This window comes from Arachis hypogaea, chromosome 11 (genome assembly GCF_003086295.3).
Source record: "Arachis hypogaea cultivar Tifrunner chromosome 11, arahy.Tifrunner.gnm2.J5K5, whole genome shotgun sequence".
Taxonomy (NCBI): Eukaryota; Viridiplantae; Streptophyta; class Magnoliopsida; order Fabales; family Fabaceae; genus Arachis; species Arachis hypogaea.
In genome coordinates this window covers 30,149,137-30,173,638 of record NC_092046.1, presented here as the reverse complement: position 1 = coordinate 30,173,638, position 24,502 = coordinate 30,149,137, and the positions used below count along the sequence as shown (strand labels likewise).

General features: G+C 40.7%; 1 protein-coding gene across 1 annotated transcript; it reads left to right on the top strand.

Moving 5' to 3' along the window:
* Positions 1 to 12,855: 12,855 nt before the first annotated feature.
* On the top strand, positions 12,856 to 13,800 carry LOC112720603 (uncharacterized). The gene has a single exon (XM_025771595.3). It carries the CDS (start codon positions 12,924 to 12,926, stop codon positions 13,473 to 13,475), a length of 552 nt encoding a protein of 183 aa, XP_025627380.1. The 5' UTR covers positions 12,856 to 12,923; the 3' UTR covers positions 13,476 to 13,800.
* Positions 13,801 to 24,502: the final 10,702 nt, after the last annotated feature.

The following is a 24,502-nucleotide window of genomic DNA, read 5'->3' as shown; positions in this document are numbered from 1 at the left end:
GGGTCATTCTGCTAAAAATTTTCTAAGTTAAAAGCTGCAGAATTTACAGATTCAAACCCCAATCTTCCGACGGACATAACTTCCTCATTTTAAATCGTTTTTCACTCGTTCTTCGAACGGCATGGACATCCTGGATCCAATTTCATTTCTAAACAGATTTGGCACAAATCAGAGATCCGTAGTCCAAGTTATGTCCCGTCAAAGTATGCCCAAAAACCATGTTTTCATACAAAACCACAAGGTGCCATTTTCAAAACAAGCCACTTTCAACTCTTTTCAAAATCAATCAAACATGCCAATTTCAATCCTTCTCTTTGAAATCATTCAAAATGTACCAAAATCAACAACAAGACATCCTCAACTCACACATTGACACTTTACCAAGGTTTCCAAAACCACATCCAACCATTTTAACACTTCTCAATCAAATGGCTAAAGGACAAACACAATATCATGTCATACATCCTTCCTCATCCCAATTTCCAATAATACCATTTCCAATTAACCATCATTATACATAATCAACATCATACTCACCATCAACATGGTACCACCCATCAATTCAACCTCAATCATCCATCAAGCATATATCACAACATGCATTTCTCATATTTCACACAATCAAGGCATCAATATTCATAATCACATATATGAACACATCATATATTTCAACCATTCAACAACACCAACAATTCAATGCCTATCTTAGGGCCTCTAGCCTAAGTATTTCCTACCACATTACATATTAGATACGGGAAACTAAAACCATACCTTAGCCGATTTCCCAAGCTCAACCGGAGCACTTCCAAACCACTTGTCCTCAAGCTCTCAAGGTCTCAACACCTCCAAGAACAGATTTTGTCACACAAAACCCTCTTCCAAGCTTTCCAAAATCACCAATCAAGCTCCAATATTCACATATACACAACCTGAGCCACAATCATCATACCCATACACAACATCTCAATGCCCAAACCTCATAGAACAACAAATTACACTAGGGTTAAGAATCTTACCACACCCAAGGTCCAAGGAAATAAGATTAACCTTCTCCTTCAAGAGAGTTGGGTCCTATAACATCAAAGAACCCAAAATCTCAACATTTTTGCTCATGAAACTCGAAATCAAGGGCTGGAATTTCGAACAGAAACACGTGGCTTACCTCAAGATTAGTTGTATGGGTTTTGTAGAGCTCTCCGCGGTGAACGCGTGGCCGCAAACGGAGCGGCAATCGGAGCTCTAGATCAAAAGTTATGGTGGTTTGAAGATCAAGTGAGAGAAAGAACTTGAGAGAGTGTTCTTCCTCCCCTCTCTTCAATTTCAGCGTGTTTGAGTGTGTTGTGAGGAGAGAGAGTGCTGAAAACTAGGGTTTTGGTTTAGTTATGTTGGGCCAAGGGCCCACTTTGGGTCCGGTTGGTCCGGTTTGGCCCGTTCGGTCCAATCTTGGTCCGAATTCTATAAAATTGGTACCGAAATTCTCGTCTCAATTTCCTCTATCATATTAAGCCATAAAAATATCATTTTTGGCTTTCTAGAATAAATTCTCATTTATGGGTTAATTAGTCGTTAATTAACTGGGTCTTACATTCTACCCACCTAATTGGGAATTTTGCCCACAAAATTCAAATTCAATTACCTGAGAATAAGTGCGGATAATCCGTTCGCGTCTCCGACTGAAGTTCCCAAGTGTGTTCCTCAACATCGCCTCGACTCCAAGCCACTTTGACTAATGAAACCTCCTTTCCACGCAACCGTTTGATACTAGTATCATCAATTCTGACTGGAGCCACTGGAAGCGTCAAATATTCTCTTAACTGAACTGATTCGGGTTCTAACACATGGCTAGCATCAGGAGTGTACTTTCGAAGCTGCGACACGTGAAATACGTCGTGCAGGTTTGAAAGATGGGGTGGTAAAGCCACCCGATACGCCACTGGCCCAATCCTCTCCAAGGTCTGAAATGGACCAATGTATCGAGGATTCAACTTCTTTTCTTTAATCGCTCTACCTACTCCTGTGGTCGGAGTAACTTTCAGGAAAACATGATCTCCTTCCTCAAATTCCAAGGGCTTCCGCCTCTGATCGGCGTAACTCTTTTGGCGACTTTGCACCGTAAGCATCCTGTCTCGGATTTTCTTGACTTGTTCAGTGGTTTCAGCTATCATTTCTGGCCCCAACAAGCCTTTCTCTCCAGCTTCATACCAACATAGTGGAGATTGACATTTTCTCCCATACAAAGCCTCATACGGAGCCATTCTAATGCTCGCATGGTAACTATTATTGTATGCAAACTCCACTAACGGCATATACCGATCCCAACTCGCCGGTTGGTCCAAAACACAAGCTCTCAACATATCCTCTAATGTTTGGATCGTCCTCTCAGATTGACCATCTGTTTGAGGATGGTAAGCTGTACTCAAGCTTAATCGGGTTCCAAAAGCTTTCTAAAATGCACCCCAGAACCTCGAAGTGAAACGAGGATCTCTATCAGAGATTATAGTAGCAGGTACACCATGGAGTCTCACAATCTCCTTTATGTATAACCGTGCTAGCTCCTCAAGGGTGTAAGTCATCCGAATGGGCAAAAAGTGAGATGACTTCGTTAGTCGGTCCTCAATCACCCAGATAGCATCAAAACCAGTCCTAGTCCTTGGCAATCCCGACACAAAGTCCATTGCAATACTTTCCCACTTCCATTGCGGAACCTCTAAAGGTTGCAACATCCCGGAAGGTCTTTGATGTTCAATCTTTACCTTTTGACAACTTAAGCACTTTGAAACATATTCCGCCACATCATTCTCATACCCGGCCACCAAAACATCGCCTTTAAATCATGGTACATCTTAGTACTTCCCGGGTGAATGGAGAATACGCTTTTGTATGCCTCCTTTAAGATATCTTGCCTCAAAGTACCAACATCTGGCACAATGATCCTACCCTTGAATCTCCATAACCCATCTTTTTCTTCCGAAACTCTCCACTGTTTTCCTTTCTCAATAGCCGGTAACACCTTCCATAACGCTTCATCATTTTCATGAACCCTTAGGAGTTCGGACTTAAAGTCACTCGAGATTTCTAATCGGCTCAAACACAAAGTTCCAGATACTTCTCGAGCACCAATTTTTAGACTTTCGAATCCCTTGAGCAACTTCTCCTCTTGAAGCATCATCCAAGACGCATATAACGACTTCCGACTTAACGCATCCGCCACTATATTCGCTTTTCCCGGATGGTAATTCAACTCAAAGTCGTAGTCTTTCAACAATTCCATCCACCTCCTTTGCCTCATATTAAGCTCTTTCTGATCAAAGAGGTATTTCAAACTCTTGTGATCGGAGAAGACTTGGAACTTAACCCCATAGAGATAATGCCTCCACACCTTCAAGGCAAACACGACCGCAGCGAGTTCCAGATCGTGCGTAGGGTAACTAACTTCATGAGGTCTTAATTGTCGTGAGGCATACGCCACCACATTATGATGCTGCATCAGCACACACCCTAGACCCTTTAACGATGCATCACAGTACACCTCAAAAGGCTCGTTCGGCTCAGGTAACACTAACACAGGTGCAGTGGTCAACTTTTTCTTCAATGTCTGAAAGCTCTCCTCGCACTCAGGAGTCCAAACAAACGGAGTGTCTTTGCGAGTTAACTTTGTCAACGGCAAAGCTAATTGCGAAAAGCCTTTGATGAACCTTCGGTAATAGCCCGCTAAACCCAGAAAACTCCTTATCTCAGTTACTGTGGTTGGTTGCTTCCAATCCATCACAGCTTCTACCTTGGTTGGATCTACGGCTATTCCCTTCTTACTCACCACGTGACCCAAAAACTTTACCTTATCCTTCCAAAACTCACACTTAGACAGTTTCGCATAGAGTTTCTTCTCCTTTAGAATCTGCAACATGGTCCTCAGGTGTTCCGCATGCTCTTCTTCAGTCTTGGAGTAAATCAGTATGTCGTCAATGAAGACAACAACGAATTTATCCAAAAACGGACGGAATACTCTATTCATGTAATCCATGAATACTGCAGGAGCGTTCGTCAACCCAAAGGACATTACAGTGTACTCGTAATGACCATAACGAGTCCTGAAAGCGGTCTTAGGGATATCCTCACCCCTCACCCTTATCTGGTGATAACCGGATCGCAAATCAATCTTAGAGAAAACCCCAGCTCCTTGTAACTGATCCATGAGATCATCAATCCTCGGCAATGGGTACTTATTCTTTATGGTGACCTTGTTCAGCTGCCTGTAATCCACACAGAGTCGCATACTTCCATCTTTCTTCTTTACCAGTAACACTGGAGCTCCCCACGGGGAAACACTTGGTCGGATAAAGTTCTTACCCAACAATTCCTCTAACTGAGACTTTAGCTCGGCCATCTCTAACGGTGACATCCTATAAGGAGCACTTGAGATTGGTCCCGCCCCAGGCACCAATTCAATAGCAAACTCGACCTCTCGGTTAGGTGGAAATTCCTCAATATCATCGGGAAACACTTCCGGAAACTCACACACTACCGGAATCTGATCCAACCTTTGATCATCACCCGAAACACCCGCGGTTAACAACAGGATACCCTGACATTCGGTTCCAGAACAGTTCACCATCATTGAATTCAAGTAATAATTATTCACCACAACCGGCCCTTCTGTATCCTCCGGCATAAAGTACACCGACTTGGTAGAACAATCAAGCAGGACATGGTTTTCGGATAACCAGTCCAATCCCAAGATAAGATCAAGACCGATCATCGGTAAGCAGATTAGATTATGGACAAAATCACGCTGCTTGAACCTAAACGAAACTTTCGGGCATCCTAGTCTAGTTACCATAGCTTCATGGTAGCATTATACACTTTTAAGTCATAACCTAAGGTTACGATCTTCAACCCTAACTCATGGGCTTTCTCAAATGCAACGAATGAATGCGATGCTCCCGAATCAAATAAAGCATTTAAAGTTTGACCAGCCATTTCACAGTTACCTCGAATGAGTGTCTCGGATCCCTCTGCACCCACAGCTGAGGTGGTGAACACCCGACCCGTCTGTTGTGCTTTCCCAGCACCTTGCTTTTGCTTCTCTGGACAACTTGCGGCTTTATGCCCCGCCTTTCCGCAATTGTAGCACAAACCCCATCCGGCCTTGCATGGTACTCCCGGATGGTGACTCCCACACCTAGTACAAGCTTGTTCATTCTGAGGTTGCTTCCCAAACTTCTTCCCTTGGAAATTGTTGTTGTTGTTGGGCCTCCTGAAAGAGCTCCCCCTCTTGAAAGACGGACCTCTAGGTGCAAAGCCCTTCCCTCGGTTCTGTGGAAATGAACCTTTGTGACTCCCTTTCTCAGCGGTTGCCCTTTTCACACACTCCTCAGCAACCCTACACTTGTTCACTAATTCGGAGAAAGTCCTAATCTCCATTGGTCCTACTGAACTGAAGATATCACTCCGGAGTCCTCCTTCATACTTAACACACTTCCATCCTCATATTCCACCGGAGTCCCTTGGCACATACGAGAGAACCTGAACAGCTCCTCAAACTTGTCAGTATACTCTGATATGGACATAGTACCCTGCTTCAGCTGTAACAATTCAAGTTCCTTAGCCGTCCTAGCAGAAGTCGGAAAGTACTTCTTATAGAACTCTTCTTGAAAGACATTCCAGGTGATATAGTCATCACCCTGCTGCAGAAGACGTCGGATGCCTTGCCACCAATGCGACGCCTCACCGGTGAGCATATAAGTGGCAAACTCGACACGCTGTCCTTCAGGTACCACTTGTGCTTGTAATGCTCGCTCTATAGCCTGAAACCATGTATCAGCCTCAGTCGGGCTAGTAGTTCCCTTGAACTTAGGCGGATTAACCTTCAAAAAGTTTGCCAAGGTCATCGGACCCTGAACTCCACCTCCATCATTACCATGGTTGTTCATCTGTTGACCAAGAGCCTCAGCAGTGGCTTGCATAGCAGCAGCCATGTTCTCCAACGCAGCCATAAAGTTCACCGGGTCATTAGGATTATTCTCCGGTGCACGAGCATTCGTACGACCTCTCGCACTACCTCTACCGCGTCCACGAGGCGCCATCTGGTTCCTATACACACCCAACAATCGATATTAAGTTGATCAGTCTCAATATCGGAAGTCTAGTGCTTCAAAGTCCCAAATGCATGCTCATGAACGTTTATGCCAATTATATCAAGCAGATATACTAATAGCACATAACACACACACAGAGAATGCACAGAAGCATAGTCAGTCCATCCCTCAGGCTCTATAGGAACGAACTGCTCTGATACCATAATGTAACACCCTACCATACAGAGTCTTATGCTTAAGTCATAATTCAGAGATGGCAAGGTATTACGACCTCTAAAACAAAAATTTAGTACGTATAGTAGTATGAATAATTGATTATAACTAGGAGCCTTTGTAGAAAAAGGGGTAAACAAAAAACGTAACTCGAACGCGCAACACTCCGATCGATAACGTAACGAGCAAAGGATAAGCTAACGCAAGATCATATATATAAAGAGTGTCAAAAACGGGAATATCAAGACTCAAAATCCAGCTGCGAAGATAACCGGTCCGAGCATAATAATATATACATATAATAAAATAAGGAAACCCAAAGGGACACAAATACAGAAAACCTATTCTCCAAAAATCCCCTCTAGAAGGAGTCATCACAGTTTGTATTATTTAATGGAGATAAAAGTATCTAAACAAGATATATAACCCAAAACAGAGTCCCGAGAACAAAGGATCTTCACTAATCCAGAAGTCTCCAGCATGCCTCAACGAGAAGCCTCGCGTCCTGCATCTGAAAACCACAAAATCCGCATGGGTGAGAACCAGAGGTCCCCAGCACGGTAACAGCTTCCACATATATAATACATAATAATAGAGGAAAGCCAAAGGCAATCCTAGAACTTCCTCCAGATAATATCAAAGCTTATAAACAAGCTAAACCATATAAGGGTATCTGACTAAAGATTCTTCAGTCTAACTAATACTTCCCTTTCCAATTCCTTCAAACCTCCCAACCACCAGCAGGAGTATATTATAGCAAACACAGTTATATCAGACAAAGAATATACAAATAGGAGCAGTTAAGACATTTAGACAATTAGCAAGTAATATGCAGTCAAATAGGCAATCTCAAACAATTCACATAGTATGCATATGATGAATGTCTGTCCCTAGTGGCTGATGATATCATCTGTCGGTTATAGAGCCAACCCGACAAGTCTTGGTAGCTAGCCATTGGACTGTCCCTCTGTCGTGCATCCCCAACTCGAGTTATACTCATCATAAACTTGATCATAATCATGATCCATATCCATCACCCTCACTGGTGAATATTTATCCATCACCATCACTGGTGAATATTTATGGGGGCGAGCTCATCCGGGCCTTTCACAGTGCCCGACCACACTTACGACATAGGGTCAAAAGAGCTTCGAGTCTCAACCTGGAGCACATGGTGGCTAGCCATTGCTACTACCCAGGGAAACCCTCATCTCCAATGGTGGAAGTGCAAACCTTCACAATTCAATCAACATCATATATGCATTTATACTTGGCCATAAACATGGCTCCGCCGTAACACGGCAATAATCTAGCCATCCGGCTCACGGTTAAATCCATAACCAGCCAATTCATTAACAATTACGGCCCTTCGGCCCATGGCACAACAAGCACTTCCACCGCCATTCTCCGCATCTCACATAATCATCTTTGATCCTCAATGATCATTCATTTTTCCCTTGCTTCACTCGCAAGTTACCACATTCACTAGCCCTTTTTCTCATGCTAGGCATATCATAATGATTTAAGACATAAGTGGTGAGATCGGAGGCTTAGAAGTATGAAATTTGGCTTTTAAAACTCAAAAATCAACTTTGGGATGAAAACAGGTCCACGCGTACGCGCACTCCACGCGCACGCGTGGATGGCGCTTTCTCGAAGAACGGCGCGTACGCACCAAGTGCGCCTATGCGCGAGGGGTCATTCTGCTAAAAATTTTCTAAGTTAAAAGCTGCAGAATTTACAGATTCAAACCCCAATCTTCCGACGGACATAACTTCCTCATTTTAAATCGTTTTTCACTCGTTCTTCGAACGGCATGGACATCCTGGATCCAATTTCATTTCTAAACAGATTTGGCACAAATCAGAGATCCGTAGTCCAAGTTATGTCCCGTCAAAGTATGCCCAAAAACCATGTTTTCATACAAAACCACAAGGTGCCATTTTCAAAACAAGCCACTTTCAACTCTTTTCAAAATCAATCAAACATGCCAATTTCAATCCTTCTCTTTGAAATCATTCAAAATGTACCAAAATCAACAACAAGCCATCCTCAACTCACACATTGACACTTTACCAAGGTTTCCAAAACCACATCCAACCATTTTAACACTTCTCAATCAAATGGCTAAAGGACAAACACAATATCATGTCATACATCCTTCCTCATCCCAATTTCCAATAATACCATTTCTAATTAACCATCATTATACATAATCAACATCATACTCACCATCAACATGGTACCACCCATCAATTCAACCTCAATCATCCATCAAGCATATATCACAACATGCATTTCTCATATTTCACACAATCAAGGCATCAATATTCATAATCACATATATGAACACATCATATATTTCAACCATTCAACAACACCAACAATTCAATGCCTATCTTAGGGCCTCTAGCCTAAGTATTTCCTACCACATTACATATTAGATACGGGAAACTAAAACCATACCTTAGCCGATTTCCCAAGCTCAGCCGGAGCACTTCCAAACCACTTGTCCTCAAGCTCTCAAGGTCTCAACACCTCCAAGAACAGATTTTGTCACACAAAACCCTCTTCCAAGCTTTCCAAAATCACCAATCAAGCTCCAATATTCACATATACACAACCTAAGCCACAATCATCATACCCATACACAACATCTCAATGCCCAAACCTCATAGAACAACAAATTACACTAGGGTTGAGAATCTTACCACACCCAAGGTCCAAGGAAACAAGATTAACCTTCTCCTTCAAGAGAGTTGGGTCCTATAACATCAAAGAACCCAAAATCTCAACATTTTTGCTCATGAAACTCGAAATCAAGGGCTGGAATTTCGAACAGAAACACGTGGCTTACCTCAAGATTAGTTGTATGGGTTTTGTAGAGCTCTCCGCGGTGAACGCGTGGCCGCAAACGGAGCGGCAATCGGAGCTCTAGATCAAAAGTTATGGTGGTTTGAAGATCAAGTGAGAGAAAGAACTTGAGAGAGTGTTCTTCCTCCCCTCTCTTCAATTTCAGCGTGTTTGAGTGTGTTGTGAGGAGAGAGAGTGCTGAAAACTAGGGTTTTGGTTTAGTTATGTTGGGCCAAGGGCCCACTTTGGGTCCGGTTGGCCCGGTTTGGCCCGTTCGGTCCAATCTTGGTCCGAATTCTATAAAATTGGTACCGAAATTCTCGTCTCAATTTCCTCTATCATATTAAGCCATAAAAATATCATTTTTGGCTTTCTAGAATAAATTCTCATTTATGGGTTAATTAGCCGTTAATTAACTGGGTCTTACAATTAGTTATGGTGGGGTGTGGATTGAGGTATTGTTATTGAGAAAAATGTTGAAAATGGAGGTCATAGAAATATCGTAGTTGAGGTTCATAACCATAGCAAGGACCACTATAATCATTGGGTTGATATGCACCATAGGATAGATTGTGATCATAGTAAGGTGGAGGAGGTTGATGTCATGAAAATTGTTTTTGAATGTAAGTCTCCCTCATCATTTGATAATTGATTTTTTGGTGTCAACCATCATTAAAAGTGCGATATCCTTCAATATTATCACAACCATACAACTCAAAACCATAAGGATAAATATTCATAGAAAAAGAGCAAATATAAATAAAGCATATGAAAGAGAAAAAAAAGACAAACTCCTAACTACTAACAAAGACAAAAAAACCAAGCAAAAAGCAAGCTATTCACACTATTCACATATTAATAATAGCCAATAACAAGCGCATATTGCAATTCCCCAGCAACAGCGCTAAAAACTTAATGAGTGCTAAATACCAGTTTAGAATATTCACAAGTTTAAAAGCTCAAGTTCGTTGTAGCTCTAAACCGGAATTCAACGCTCTTCAAAGTTTAGTAAAAGATGTCATAAATTCAAATCAATAACAAGGAGTTTAATCCCGGATCGTTCTCCCTAAAAATTACAATCGAGTGCTCAATTATTGGCTATGAGAGAAATCAGGGAATTTGATCACAATTAACAAGAATTTAAATAGCAAGAAATTAAAGAAGCAAGCAAGAAATTAAACTAGGAGCAAGTAAGGTAATTAATTAGTAAAAAAAAAGTTCAAATTCTAAAAGATCTTGGTAAGGATTGAGAGTCAAGGATCACTATCTTTGTGATTGACCACAAACATAGCAATTATGAAAAGATAATTCCACTTTGTCAATCTCTACACTTTGTCAATCTCTACACTTAGTAAAAGATTAGCGTCAATGAAAACAACATTAATTAATAATCCTAAATTACTAATCAATATTGGACATCAATAACTCAAGATTACCTAATTTCTCAACTCCAAGCCAAAGAGAGAAAAACTACTTCACAACTAATACAAACAATTTATCAAATACTTGGTGTGTATAAATATAAAGTATCATAAATTGTAAAAATTAGTAAAATCTATAACTAACAATATAAGAAATGGGCAATAACAACTCAAATAAGTAAGAATAAAGCATAAAAATATCAAATTCATCAAATAGAAAATTTAGAATTTAACAAAAGTTCATAGGCTAAAATGACAAAATAAAAAAACTAACAAGAAATTCTAAACAAATTAAAATAGCAAAACAAAAAATTATAGACTAAAAACTACAAGTAGACAAATTAAATCCTAAAACTAGAAAGAAAATCTTAAAAAAACCTTAAATTCTAGAGAGGATAGAATTCAAGGTTCTAATACTAAAGAAAAAGAAAAATGAGTGTGTATGTTGATGTGTGTTTTCATCTAAGGCTGGCAATGGGTACGGTAGGGTAGAGTTTGGACTCTACCCTAACTCTATCCGCGGGTTAAAACTTTTTTAAAATTTTACCTTATCCTACCCGCGGGTTGAAAATTTCTCAATCCTAACCCTACCCGCACCCTAAAGTTCTAAACCTTACCCTACCCGCATAAAAATAAAAAAATTCAAGTAAATGTAAAATTCAACTATTTCAAATTTCATACATATTAGTAAAATAGAAAATAAAACCTAAGTTCAAATTAAAATTAAAAACAATAAAATCTTAAAGAAATCTAACATAAAATTACAAATATTATTATCATCAATTAGTTTAGTGATTATTTCAAGTTTTTATAAGAAAAAGATTGTGGGTTCAATACTCACTTTCTTCACTATATACATAACTTTTACATATATATTATATAATATATTAGGGGTGCGGGTAGGGTAGGATAGGGTAGGGTATACTCTGAACCCGTACCCTACCCTACCCGCAGCGAGTCGGGTAAACAATCCTAACTGAATGGTTGATCCGGGTTGGGTACTCGCGGATAGGGTATAAATTGTCAGCCCTATCTTCATCTCATTCATTCCATGCTTTAATAGTTTTAGAAATGTGTTGGATTGAGCCAAGAATGAGCCTCAAATCGCGAGTCACATGCCATTTTAAGTGAGGCACGCGTTGCAAATGATGCTTACGCATGACTGATGCGTATGTACGATTGATAGTTTTGCAAAATCTTCATTTTTTTATTAATTCTTCACTTTTATATGTTTTTTTTTTCATCTTTCAAGTCATCTTTATCTTCTAAACCTTAAACCATTTGAATAAACATATTAAGACATTAAATAGGATAAAAAAAAATAGAATTAATTTAACACTTTTAAAATATAAAAAATATGTTTTAATTAATTAAGTACAAATAAAAAAAATTCATAAAATTATACATTTTCAATAAATAAGTGTAAGTTAAGTTAATAAATTTCACTTTTTCCAATTCAAAAATTATCATAAAATATAAATTTATTATGACGTGTGAATAAAGTTTTATTTTTAACAACTTGATTATAGTTTGTTAGTAAAAAAACTTAAACGCCTAAATTTTTGTTTATTTTTCTCTTTCAGTGTCTTTTTAAAAAAAATAAACATGACACTCTTTTATATTTTTATTATATTATAGTCAATTAAATATCACATTTAATAAAATATTTTTTATAAGCAATAAAAAACTTGTTTGATTTTCTATTATTGAATGTTATCTATATTATTTGTGTGTACAGTCTCTTGTACATTTTTTTACTTTTTAATATTGAAAATCTATAAAAATTAAGGAAAAGTTTAGGGAGCTAGTAACTTTTGTATTTTTTAACCAGTATTTAACTATTAAAATAAAAGTGAATAATTTTTTATCATTAAATATAATCTCACACCATTAAAAACATTATTAATGACCAATTGATGATTACAAAACACTAAAATTATTGACCCCTAACATTTCTCTAAAAATTAAATCCAGATACATTTAGACACAAGTTGGGAAAACGAAAATGACGCAATGCTCCTGGTTAATCTGAAATTTACCTTAGTGACTAAGCTTAAAATCTAATCCTAGTTGGGACCCACCAATACACCATCACAGAAAAGTGAATGCGACCCTTATAACCCCACAATAATCATAGTGCCAACTGACTCAAAAGCCATGCAATGTGTCACACATACACCTAATGACCAAAACACCCTCAAAATTTGCCATTATTCACAATTTCGCCCTCAACCCCTCGTCCATAAATAACGGCCCCCTACGCTGCCTTTCTTCCCTTTTCCCCTCTTCTCCATTCCCACCCTCTAATTACCAAAAACCCTGTCACTCTGCCGAAGCAACAATGCTTTCCACTCTCCCTTCTTCCGATCCTCTTCTTCCAAATCCGTTCTCAGCCGCCGGCTATGCCAACGGTTGTTTCAGCCTTTGGGACTGCCCGGACCTTTTTACCTGCTCTAGACCAACCAATAGTCCTAAGCCCGTTACTTCGAGTTCCGGTTCTGATGAACCAAACCAACCCACCGACGAACCGGATCGGTCCCTTGACGAAAAACCGGCCAGACCGTACCGTGACATGGTTATTGACGAACGGAAGCGCCGGCGCATGTTATCGAACCGGGAATCAGCCCGGAGGTCGCGGATGCGCAAGCAGAGGCACCTAGAGAACCTACGGAACCAGTTGAACAAGTGTCGGGTCGAAAACCGGGAACTTAACAACCGGTTGCAGTTCATCGTTCATCACTTGAACCGGATCCGAACCGAAAACCAGTGGCTCCGGTCGGAAAGAACCGTGTTGTGGCAAAAACTGTCCGACTTTACTCAAATCTTGGTTTTCCAAGAATTGCATCCTTTGGATCATATTTCTAACATCCCCTGCATGGTGGCCATGCAATAGTAACCGTCACCACACAATAAATTAAGGATGTCAGAAACAGGTTAAATTAATTATAAAACGGTCAAGCAGGTTAAACAATCTAATGAAGACAAGAACATATGTTTAATTAAGGTTGTTTTATGTAAATTATTATAAAAAAAATAGATAAATATGATGATAAGGGGGTGTGCGTTTTCATCCCGGTACTATTTTTGGTAAAATAGGGACGGTTTTGAAAGGAGCATATATTAATTTTGCTTTTTCAAAACCCGAAGGGTTATATATTTTTAAATTCTGGGAGTATAAATAATTATATGTGTAAAATATTAAACCGTTCTTTTTCTTCTGCTTTTTCTTCTTCGTTTTTTTAGTTTGTTCTAGACTTCTAGTAATATGATGAGTGTGTGTCTCTGCTTAGCTGTTCATCAAAATCCCCTTGTTTATTTGAGCTACAATTGTGTGATATATAATATCCAGGATTCAAAAGTTTGGTTGCAGCGAAATGAAACTCAAAACTAATGTCATAGACAAATTAAAAATGGCATACGAAATGTTCTCATGTTTATATATTCGACTAAGGAAGGTATAGCAAGTGGAACCCCCAACAAAAGAAAAGACCGAAAGAAGGGAATTGATTAAGAAAGAAGAAAATTCAAAGGAAAACTCTCGTCATAATAATTAATTATGCGGTTGACAACGAGTGGATCGCGTGATATCGCACTCTACGTAAAATGTCTGATTTACCCCTAGCTACATCATATATTCGATATTATTTGAGAGTGAATTAATTTTTTAGATATATGTTTGATGAATTTAATTTTGATGCGTTATGAGTGTAAAATAAGTTTATATATGTATTTAATTATCTAAAAAAATAAATATAATTATACGATTATATAAAATATTTTACACTATTAGTACATCTCTATATTTGATTAATTATTGTAAAAAAAGAATTTGTTAGATAAAATATAAATAAAAAATTTTATTAATTTATACTAATGGTTTGTTCTATTATGAAAGGATTAGGGAGTGTCTTTATAAGTAATTAAATTATTGCAAGCCAAATAAATATATAACTTTATGAAGATAAATTTATATAATTCTCACAAATTCAAAAATTTGATAAGTATTTAAATGAATAAATTATTAATTTGACGTACAAATATTTTAAATACGTACTGATAAATTTATTTATAAAAAAAATAAAATGAAAGTTATACTCATAAAAATAATAAAAAAATGACAAATATATACAAAAATAACTAATTATTAAACACAAAAATATATAGCAAGCAAATAAAAAAATTTAGAAAAAAAAATTTTAAACTAATATATCAAAGAAACTACAACACCACAAATTCAAACTACTTAACCAATAAACAAAGAAATAACAATACAAATACAAAAATAATCAACCACTAAATACAAAAATAACTATCTACTGAACACAGAAATAACCAACCAATATACATAGAAACAATAGCATGTAAATACAAGAATTTAAGGAGAAATAAAGTCTTACAATGATATAACAAGAAAACTACATTAACACTAGTTCAAATAAATATAACTGTTCATATCCTGGTCTAATAAATGAAAGTCAGGCCCAATAACCTAAAAGGCTCACCAATAAAGGTGGACTTATTCATAGATTCGACCTCTTTAAAGAGGTCAGACAATGACCTAGAGGCCCAGCTCAATCTGGCGTAACCGCCTCAATAGAGTCTCTCCAAACAACTCTATCTCATCTAGAAGGTAAATTTCACCAAATTCCTAAGATAAAGGGAACACTTATCTATCAAAAAAGATAGAACTACTACAACAAAGGTGATTGTCTACTCTACTATAAATACACTGGCACCTCCCAGGTATAAGACACGTTCTAATCTACTAAAAACCTGCTCAAAACCCTTGCTAACTTAAGCATCGGAGTCTCTTGCAGGTACCACTCCCCACTCCTCATGAGAAGCTTGGACAGGCGGTATCTCGCCACATCAAGTTGGACGTTGCCATACTAGGGGACCTGAACCTCACGTTCAGGCCTAAATCACCGTTTCAGGTAACCCTTGGAACATTGGTGCCGTTGCCGGGAACCTGGATTTCACCCTTTGACAAATGGCGGACCACGAGCTCAGAGACGGCTATACGGCATCTGAGTCTGAACTAGAAGACCATCCAGAGGACCAAACCCTCTTGCTTCTCCTCTGCCACCACATCATGGCCCCCACGAGGAAGGCACCTCTGGAAATCCTCAAACAAGAAGGATTCAGTCCGAGGTCCACCATCTCGAGGCGGAGGATCCACCTCATGTGACCAAGATCCTGGATCTCGTCCATGGTCAAGGGGATCGGTTTCAACAGCTCGAACATGAGGCTGATCGACAACGGAAAGCAGAATGGGTGTTGCGAAAAGAAGTAAGGCGACGAAAGGAATTAGAAGACAAGTTACAAAAACTGGAAGCTGACACTACAAAGAAGGAATACTCGGACAAACCATGATGAAAGTCCCTTAGGAGGATAGGATCCATTCATAGAAGAGATCATGAGGGCTAAAGTTCCTCGAAACTTCAAATCACCCGAGATGGATCTCTACAACAGAACGTCTGATCCAAGTCACCATCTTAGCAACTTTAGAAGCTGAATGTACCTGGTTGATGCTACTGATGCGACTCGTTGCAAAGCCTTCCCGGCTACTTTAATGAAGGCTGCCATGAAATGGTTTGATGGCCTGTCCCCAGGTCGGTCACTAGTTTTGACGACCTGGCCAGAAAGTTTCGGACCTGATTCTCCATTCAGAAAGACAAAACAAAGCACACCCCGAGCCTGCTAGGAGTAAAGCAAGAGGTTGGGAGAAGCCTTCGTGACTATATGGAAAGATTTAACAAGGCTTGCCTAGAGATTCAGAGCCTACCAACTGAAGCGGTAATAATGGTTTGGTTAATGGCCTAAAAGAAGGACCATTCTCCCAGTCCATATCTAAGCGACACCCATCCTCTCTGAATGAAGTACAAGAAAGGACAAAAAATACATCAACATGGAAGAAAACTCCTGACTCAGAGAACCTTTCCCGCGAGCCAACTTACCCTACTATCAAAATCAGGACAAAGAAAGGAAATCCAAGAAAAAAGAAGAGAAACATGTGGAAAAGACTTGAAAGTATCACAACTACACCCCTCTAAGGATTTTTCTAGTCGATGTTTACAGAGAGATATGCCATACAGAGAAGCTTCCACCTCCTCGACTGATTAAGCACAAGAAAGCTGGAAGTCAGACAGAATATTGTGAGTACCACAAGCTGTACAGGCACTCCACTAATGAATGATACGATCTCAAGAATGTCATCAAAAAGTTAGCTAGGGAAGTCCGACTTGATAGATACCTTGCAGACGGGTCGGATGACCCGAGGAAGAGAAGACGGGATGAAAAAGGAGGATGACCAGAACGCCCTCCTCACACCCCAGAACGACATATACATATGATCAGTGGTGGATTCGCAGGAGGAAGAATATCAAAATCCTCGCAGAAAAGGCACCTCAAGGAAGTATATCAAGTCAGACAGGACAATCAATCACCCGACTTACCGACCATTTTCTTCACTAAAGAAGATGCTCAAGGAATAATACCTGGGCACAATGACCAGTGGTAATAACTATGATCTTAGCAAATGCTAACCCATACCGAACTTTGGTGGATCAAGGCAGCTCAGCGGATATCCTATTTAAGCCCACCTTTGACAAGATCGGGTTAGAGAAAAAGGATCTAATGGCATACCCAAATAGCCTCTTTGGACTGGGAGATATCCTGATTCCATCTCTGGGCTACATCTCATTGTATACCACCTTCGAAAAAGGAGCTAGGTCAAGGACACTAAGTATCGACTTCATTATAGTCAACGAAAATTCAACATACAACACACTAATAGGTCAGACAACCCTGAACCGACTTGCAGCCATCGTTTCCACCCCACATAAGGCATAAAGTTTCTCACAGCTGAAGGAATCGCCACCATTAAAGGAGATCAAAGGCTAGCAAGAAAATGCTATAACGAGAGCCTCAGTTTAAAAGACAGCTCCGAAGGCAAAGAAGCTAATACAATTAAATTTGGTGGAGTCCGAGTTCGAGAAGAACTACGACCCCAACCAGAAGGCAAAACAGAAGAGATACGAATCGGAGACCACCCCGACAAAACGACGAGTATAGGGGCAAACTTGGAGGAAAGCCTAAAGAAACAACTCGTTAAATTGTTGAGAGAAAACTCCTCTCTCTTTGCCTGGAAAGCTTCTGACATGCTGGGTATAGATCCCGACCTGATGTGCCATAAGCTTGCTGTGTACCCAGGTTCCTGACCTATTCAGCAGAAGCGAAGAAAGCTCGGACCAGAGCAAACACAGGTCATGGAAGAACAAATACGAGCCCTACTGGAGGTAGGGTTTATAAGGGAGGTTAAGTATCCACTGTGGTTAGCCAACATCGTGTTGGTGAAAAAACAAAATGGAAAGTGGAGAATGTGTTTTGATTATACCGACCTTAATAAAGCCTGCCCTAAAGACCCTTATCCACTGCCCAGTATAGACGCTCTAGTCGACTCATCATCAGGATATAGATACCTATTTTTTATGGATGCCTACTCGGGATATAACTAAATCTCGATGTATGAGTTGGACCAAGAAAAGACTTCATAACTCCAAAGGCAAACTATTGCTACATAGTGATACCCTTTGGATTAAAGAATGCATGAGCTACCTACCAACGATTGATGAATAAGGTGTTTTCCTCTCACATAGGAAAACTCATGGAAGTATACGTGGATGACATGCTCGTTAAGACCAAAGAGGATGGAACACTATTGTCCGACCTCTCAGAAGTGTTCTCTACTATACGAGAGCATAAAATGAGGTTAAACCCCTCAAAGTGCACCTTTGCAGTAGAAGTTGGGAAGTTCTTAGGGTTTATGCTGACCCAGAGGGGCATAGAAGCTAACCCAGATAAATATCAAGCTATACTCAATATGAAAAGTTTGACCTGTGTTAAAGAGGTCCAACAATTAAATGGAATGTTGGCCACTCTATCCAGATTTATGGCAGTATCAGCTCTGAAATCACTTCTCCTCTACTCAATTCTAAGGAAAGGTAAGTGTTCACACCCTGGGTCAAGCTACCCGACCCAGGATGTTTAGTAACAAAGCGACCGATCTCTTCAGGTTAAGCTATCCGACCTCTTCGCAAAGAGCTCGGCCAAATCGACAGAAAAGCCCAAGTAGAGGGCCCAAATAGAGGAACACGATCCAAATCCAAAGGCAATCCAAGCCTAAAGAGATAAAGGCAGTTCCCTTGAAGATAAGCTGACCTCACCCAAAGATAAGATAAGATAAGATAACTAACTTATCTTATCTAAAAAGGTCACTCTACACCATTATAAATACACTGGAGCACGCAGGTATAACTCATACTCTGATTCTACTAAAAACCTGCTTAATACCCATGCTAACTTAAGCATCGGAGTCTCTTGCAGGTACCCCCACCCTCTGGTGATGCAGTGCAGCTAGTTTCACAAGTCAGACACGACAGCTCCGGCTGCCATCCACCAGCCGGACACGTCATCCCTGACTAGTACAGAAGATCTCACCCGAGATCGACCTACAGTTTCAGGTAACCCTCGAAACATTGGCGCCGTTGCCGGGGAACTTGGAAGTCATCCCATCACCATGGCGGACGACCATGACAACGACCACGATTCAAATCTAGAGGATAGAATATCGTGCAAAAACGCGGACACTACACTGAAAGATACTCCGGAATCTAACGGGGACAAAAAATCATTAAATCCGGGAGTGATAGAAGCGCTTCAAGATCGTTTAAAGCAACTTGAAAAAGAAACCCAGCATCAACGAGAAGTTGGGAAGGATCTACAAAGAGAGGTAAGGCGACACCGAAAATTAGAAGATAAACTTCTAAAACTCGAAGCCGATCTCAAAGCCAAAGCTACTCGGTCCACTCCTGAGGACAACTCTCGCAAGGATCAAGATCCATTCACTAGGGAAATCATGAAGACCAAAATCCCTAAGGACTTCAAACTTCCGGATATGACTTTGTACGATGGCACTACAGATCCCAACCATCACCTCAGCAATTTCAGAAGTAGAATGTACCTCACCGACATCTCAAATGCAGTTCGCTGTAAAGCTTTTCCAACAACTCTCACAAAGACAGCAATTAGATGGTTCGACAACCTACTTCCGAAGTCCATCTCAAGCTTTGATAACTTAGCCAAAAAGTTCCTGTCCAGATTCTCCATCCAAAAAGATAAAGCTAAGCACGCCCCCAGTCTACTAGGAATCAAGCAAGGAGATCGAAAAAGTCTTCGCAACTACATGGAAAGATTCAACAAAACATGCCTAGACATACAAAGCCTACCAACAGAGGCCGCCATCATGGGCCTCATCAATAGCCTACAAGAGGGACCTTTTAGCCAATCGATATCAGAGAAATACCCCACATCTTTGGATGAAGTGCAAGAACGAGCGGAGAAATACATCAACATGGAAGAAAATTCTCGATTAGGAGAAACCTCAAGATCCAGATTCACCTACCGAGACAAAGATAAAGAGTCCAAAAAGAAGGAAGATCGACAAGGGGAAAAAATTAAAAAATATCATAATTACACTCCTCTTCGGGTGTCCCTTGTGGATGTTTACAAAGAAGTCTGCCACACAGAAAAAATACCCCCAGCTCGACCACTCAAAGGCAAAAGAGGAGGAGGAAACCGGAACGAATATTGTAAATACCATCGAGTCCGTGGGCATTCCACCAATGAATGCTTCGATTTAAAAAATGTCATAGAAAAATTAGTGAGAAAAGGAAAACTAGATCGGTATCTGGCCACCCGAGATGATATAAGAAAAAGGAGGAGGGACGAGGAGGTCGGACGAACCGAGCGGTCACCTCGTACACCCGAAAGACATATTCATATGATACACGGAGGGTTTGCAGGAGGAGGAATCTCCAAATCATCTCACAAAAGATATCTCAAAGAAGTATATCATGTCGAAGGAAAGGAGGAAGCACCCGACATCCCTGCAATTACGTTTGCCAAAGAAGATGCATCCGGTATCATCTCAGGACACGACGATCCCATGGTCATCACCATTATACTGGCAAATGCGAATCTCCACCGCACACTAATAGACCAAGGGAGCTCCACCGACATCTTATTCAAAACTTCCTTCGACAAGCTCGGCTTAGAAGAAAAGGAGCTTAGAGCATACCCAAACAGCCTGTTCGGACCGGGAGACACCCCAATGCAACCACTTGGATACATCTCACTACACACAACGTTCGAAAGAGGAAACCAATCCAGAACACTCAAAATAGACTACATCATGATCAACGTGAGTTCAGCCTACAATGCCTTGATAGGTCGGACAACATTGAATCAACTCGGCGCAATAGTCTCAACTCCACATCTATGCATGAAATTCCCAACTGCAGAAGGGATAGCTACAGTAAAAGCAGATCAAAAGATGGCGCGCCGCTGTTATGACGAAAGTCTAAACCTCAGAGGCAGAGGAGAAGAATTCCATACAATTGAACTTGGTGGAGTTCAGAGGCGAGAAGAACTCCGTCTACAACCCGAAGGTGCAGTAGAGAAAGTCCAGATCGGAGACATCCCGGACAAAACAACTAATATTGGCACGATTCTAAGAGGAGACATAAAAGAATCACTCGTACAGTTCTTATGAGATAACGTCGATCTCTTTGCATGGAAAGGTGCAGACATGCCAGGCATAGACCCCGAACTAATGAGCCACAAGTTGGCAGTCTACCCAGGATCTCGGCCCGTACAGTAGAGACGAAGAAAGCTTGGGCCAGAACGATCCCAAGCTGTGAAAGAGCAGGTACAAGCCCTACTGGAGGCAGGATTCATAAGAGAAGTCAAGTACCCACTATGGCTAGCTAATGTCGTCTTGGTGAAAAAATCAAACGGGAAGTGGCGAATGTGCACTGATTACACTGATCTCAATAAAGCCTGCCCAAAAGATCCTTATCCACTCCCAAGTATCGACGCTCTGGTGGATACCTCATCCGGATATAAATACCTCTCGTTTATGGATGCATATTTTGGATACAATCAAATCCCAATGCATCCACCCGATCAAGAAAAAACCTCATTTTTAACACCAAAAGCAAACTACTGCTGTATTGTGATGCCTTTTGGTCTCAAAAATGCGGGAGCTACTTATCAAAGGCTAATGAATAAAGTCTTTTCGGATCATATCGGAAAAGTCATGGAAGTCTATGTGGACGACATGTTGATAAAGACACAAAAAGAAGAGACATTATTGTCCGATGTGGTCCAACTGTTCGACATTATAAGGAAGCATGGCATGCGACTTAATCCTGCAAAATGCACCTTTGCGGTAGAAGCTGGCAAGTTCTTAGGTTTTATGCTCACACAAAGAGGAATTGAGGCAAATCCGGATAAATGCCAGGCCATACTCAACATGAAGAGCCCAACTTGTGTCAAAGAGGTACAACAACTCAATGGGAGATTGGCATCCTTGTCCAGATTCCTAGCGGGATCAACGATAAGATCTCTTCCCTTCTATGATACTCTAAGGAAAGAAAAGAGGTTCGAATGGACAACGGAGTGCGAACAAGCCTTCCAAGATTTCAAAAGATTCCTAGGACAGCCACCTATCCTATCTCGGCCACGAGAAGGAGAACCACCCATATTATACATCGCGGTAGGAAGTCGGGTAGTAGCCTCAGCACATCGAGAAGACGATAGAGGGCAACAACCTGTATACTTCATCAGTAAAGCATTACAAGGATCCGAGCTAAACTACCAAAAAATAGAAAAATTTTCCTATGCTCTCATACTAACATCTCGATGACTTCGCCCGTACTTCCAAGCTCACACCATTAAGGTTCGGACCAACCAGCCCATAAAAGGGATATTACAGAAAACAGATCTAGCGGGCAGAATCTTACAATGGGCAGTCGAGTTGTCTGAGTTCGACATTCCATACGAAGCTCGGACAGCCATCAAATCACAATACTTAGCCGACTTCATTGCAGAATTTACAGACACCCTGAAAACCCCCACAGAATGGAATCTCTACGTGGACGGTTCCTCGAATAAGACTGGAAGTGGCGCAGGTGTGATAATTGAAAGTAACCAAGGAACCCAAATCGAACTCTCTCTCAAATTCGGGTTCCCTACCTCAAATAACCAGGCGGAATATGAGGCACTACTATCTAGTTTAAAGCTGGCTAAAGAGGTCGGAGCTCAAACACTCATTATCTTTAGCGACTCACAGGTGATCACTTCACAAATAACGGAGAGCTACCAAGCCAAGGACCCCACTATGAAAAAGTACCTGGGTAAAACCAGGGAACAGCTCAGACAACTCCGGGAATATGAGATCCACCACATACCCCGCGAACAAAATGCCCGAGCTGACGCACTCTCAAAACTAGCCAGCACCAAACCAGGAGGCAACAATAGAAGCCTCATCCAGGAAATACTACAGAACCCGTCAATCTAGAAAGAGGAAAAAGTCCTAGCCATAACAGGTCTAGATCAAGGATGGATGACTCCTATAATTAACTACCTCAAAACAGAAACACTTCCTACACATGAGAAGGAGGCAAAAAGGTTAAAACGGGAGGCACAATACTACACTATTATAAACAATACTCTATACAAAAGAGGAATTTCAATACCATTGTTAAAATGTGTACCGACTTCCAACACGAAGGAAGTTCTAGAAGAAATACACAGTGGCATCTATGGCAATCATCTCGGAGCACAAGCGCTCACCAAAAAAGTACTTCGGGCAGGATTTTATTGGCCAACTCTACAAAAGGAGGCCACAGAGTTCGTAAAGACATGTCCACCATGTCAAAAATATGCCAACTTTCACATCGCTCCGCCAGAGGAGCTCATCAGCATAACCTCACCTTGGCCATTTGCAAAATGGGGACTCGACCTTCTCGGACCCTTTCCTCGGGGAACGAGACAAGTTAAATTCCTCATAGTAGGAGTAGACTATTTCACAAAGTGGATCGAGGCAGAACCCCTAGCTAACGCCACTGCTCAAAGAAGTCGAAAATTCCTATATAGGAATATTGTCACAAGGTTCAGGGTTCCATACTCCATCACCACAAACAATGGCACCCAATTCACAGATGCAGGCTTCAGAAAATTAGTAGCCGACTTGAACATAAAGCACCAGTTCACTTCCGTCGAACATCCCCAAGCCAATGGACAAGCCGAAGCTACCAACAAAGTCATATTGGCTGGGCTAAAACGGAGATTACAAGACGCAAAGGGAGCTTGGGCCGAAGAACTCCCACAAGTCCTATGGGCATATCGAACAACGCCACATTCCACCACAAAGGAATCACCCTTCCGATTAGCATACGGAACGGAGGCAATGATCCCAGTAGAGATCGAGGAAGGGTCGCCTAGAGTGGTCCATTACAATGAAGAAGCCAACTCCCAACTTCAAAGGGAAGAGCTCGACCTACTTCCTAAAATCCAAGAAAGAGCTCGGATCAGGGAAGAAGCACTAAAACGTCGAATGGCTTCCAAATATAATCAAAAGGTAGTGCCAAGAGGTTTCGCTGAGAATGATCTTATCCTAATACGAAATGATATCAGAACAACTCGACCCGGAGAAGGAAAGCTGGCAGCAAACTGAAAAGGACCCTACTGAGTCATAGAAGTACTTGGGAAGGGCTACTACAGACTGTCCGAACTCGAGGGGCGAGAGCTTCCCAGGTCATGGCACGCCTGCAACCTAAGAAGGTACTATAGCTAGGAATGGTAAGGGATCTCAGCATAAGGTGTATTCTTTTTCCTGAAAAAGTTTTTTTTTTAACGAGGCACCAAGTTGAGATCCACAAATTATCCGACTTAAAAGGATAAAAACTCCACATGTACATATTTGCATTTTTTTTAAATAAAATATGTTAGATGTTCTACAGGTTTTCAAGACGCATTAAATCTGAAACATTCATCGCACGATTATAAAGCAACAGA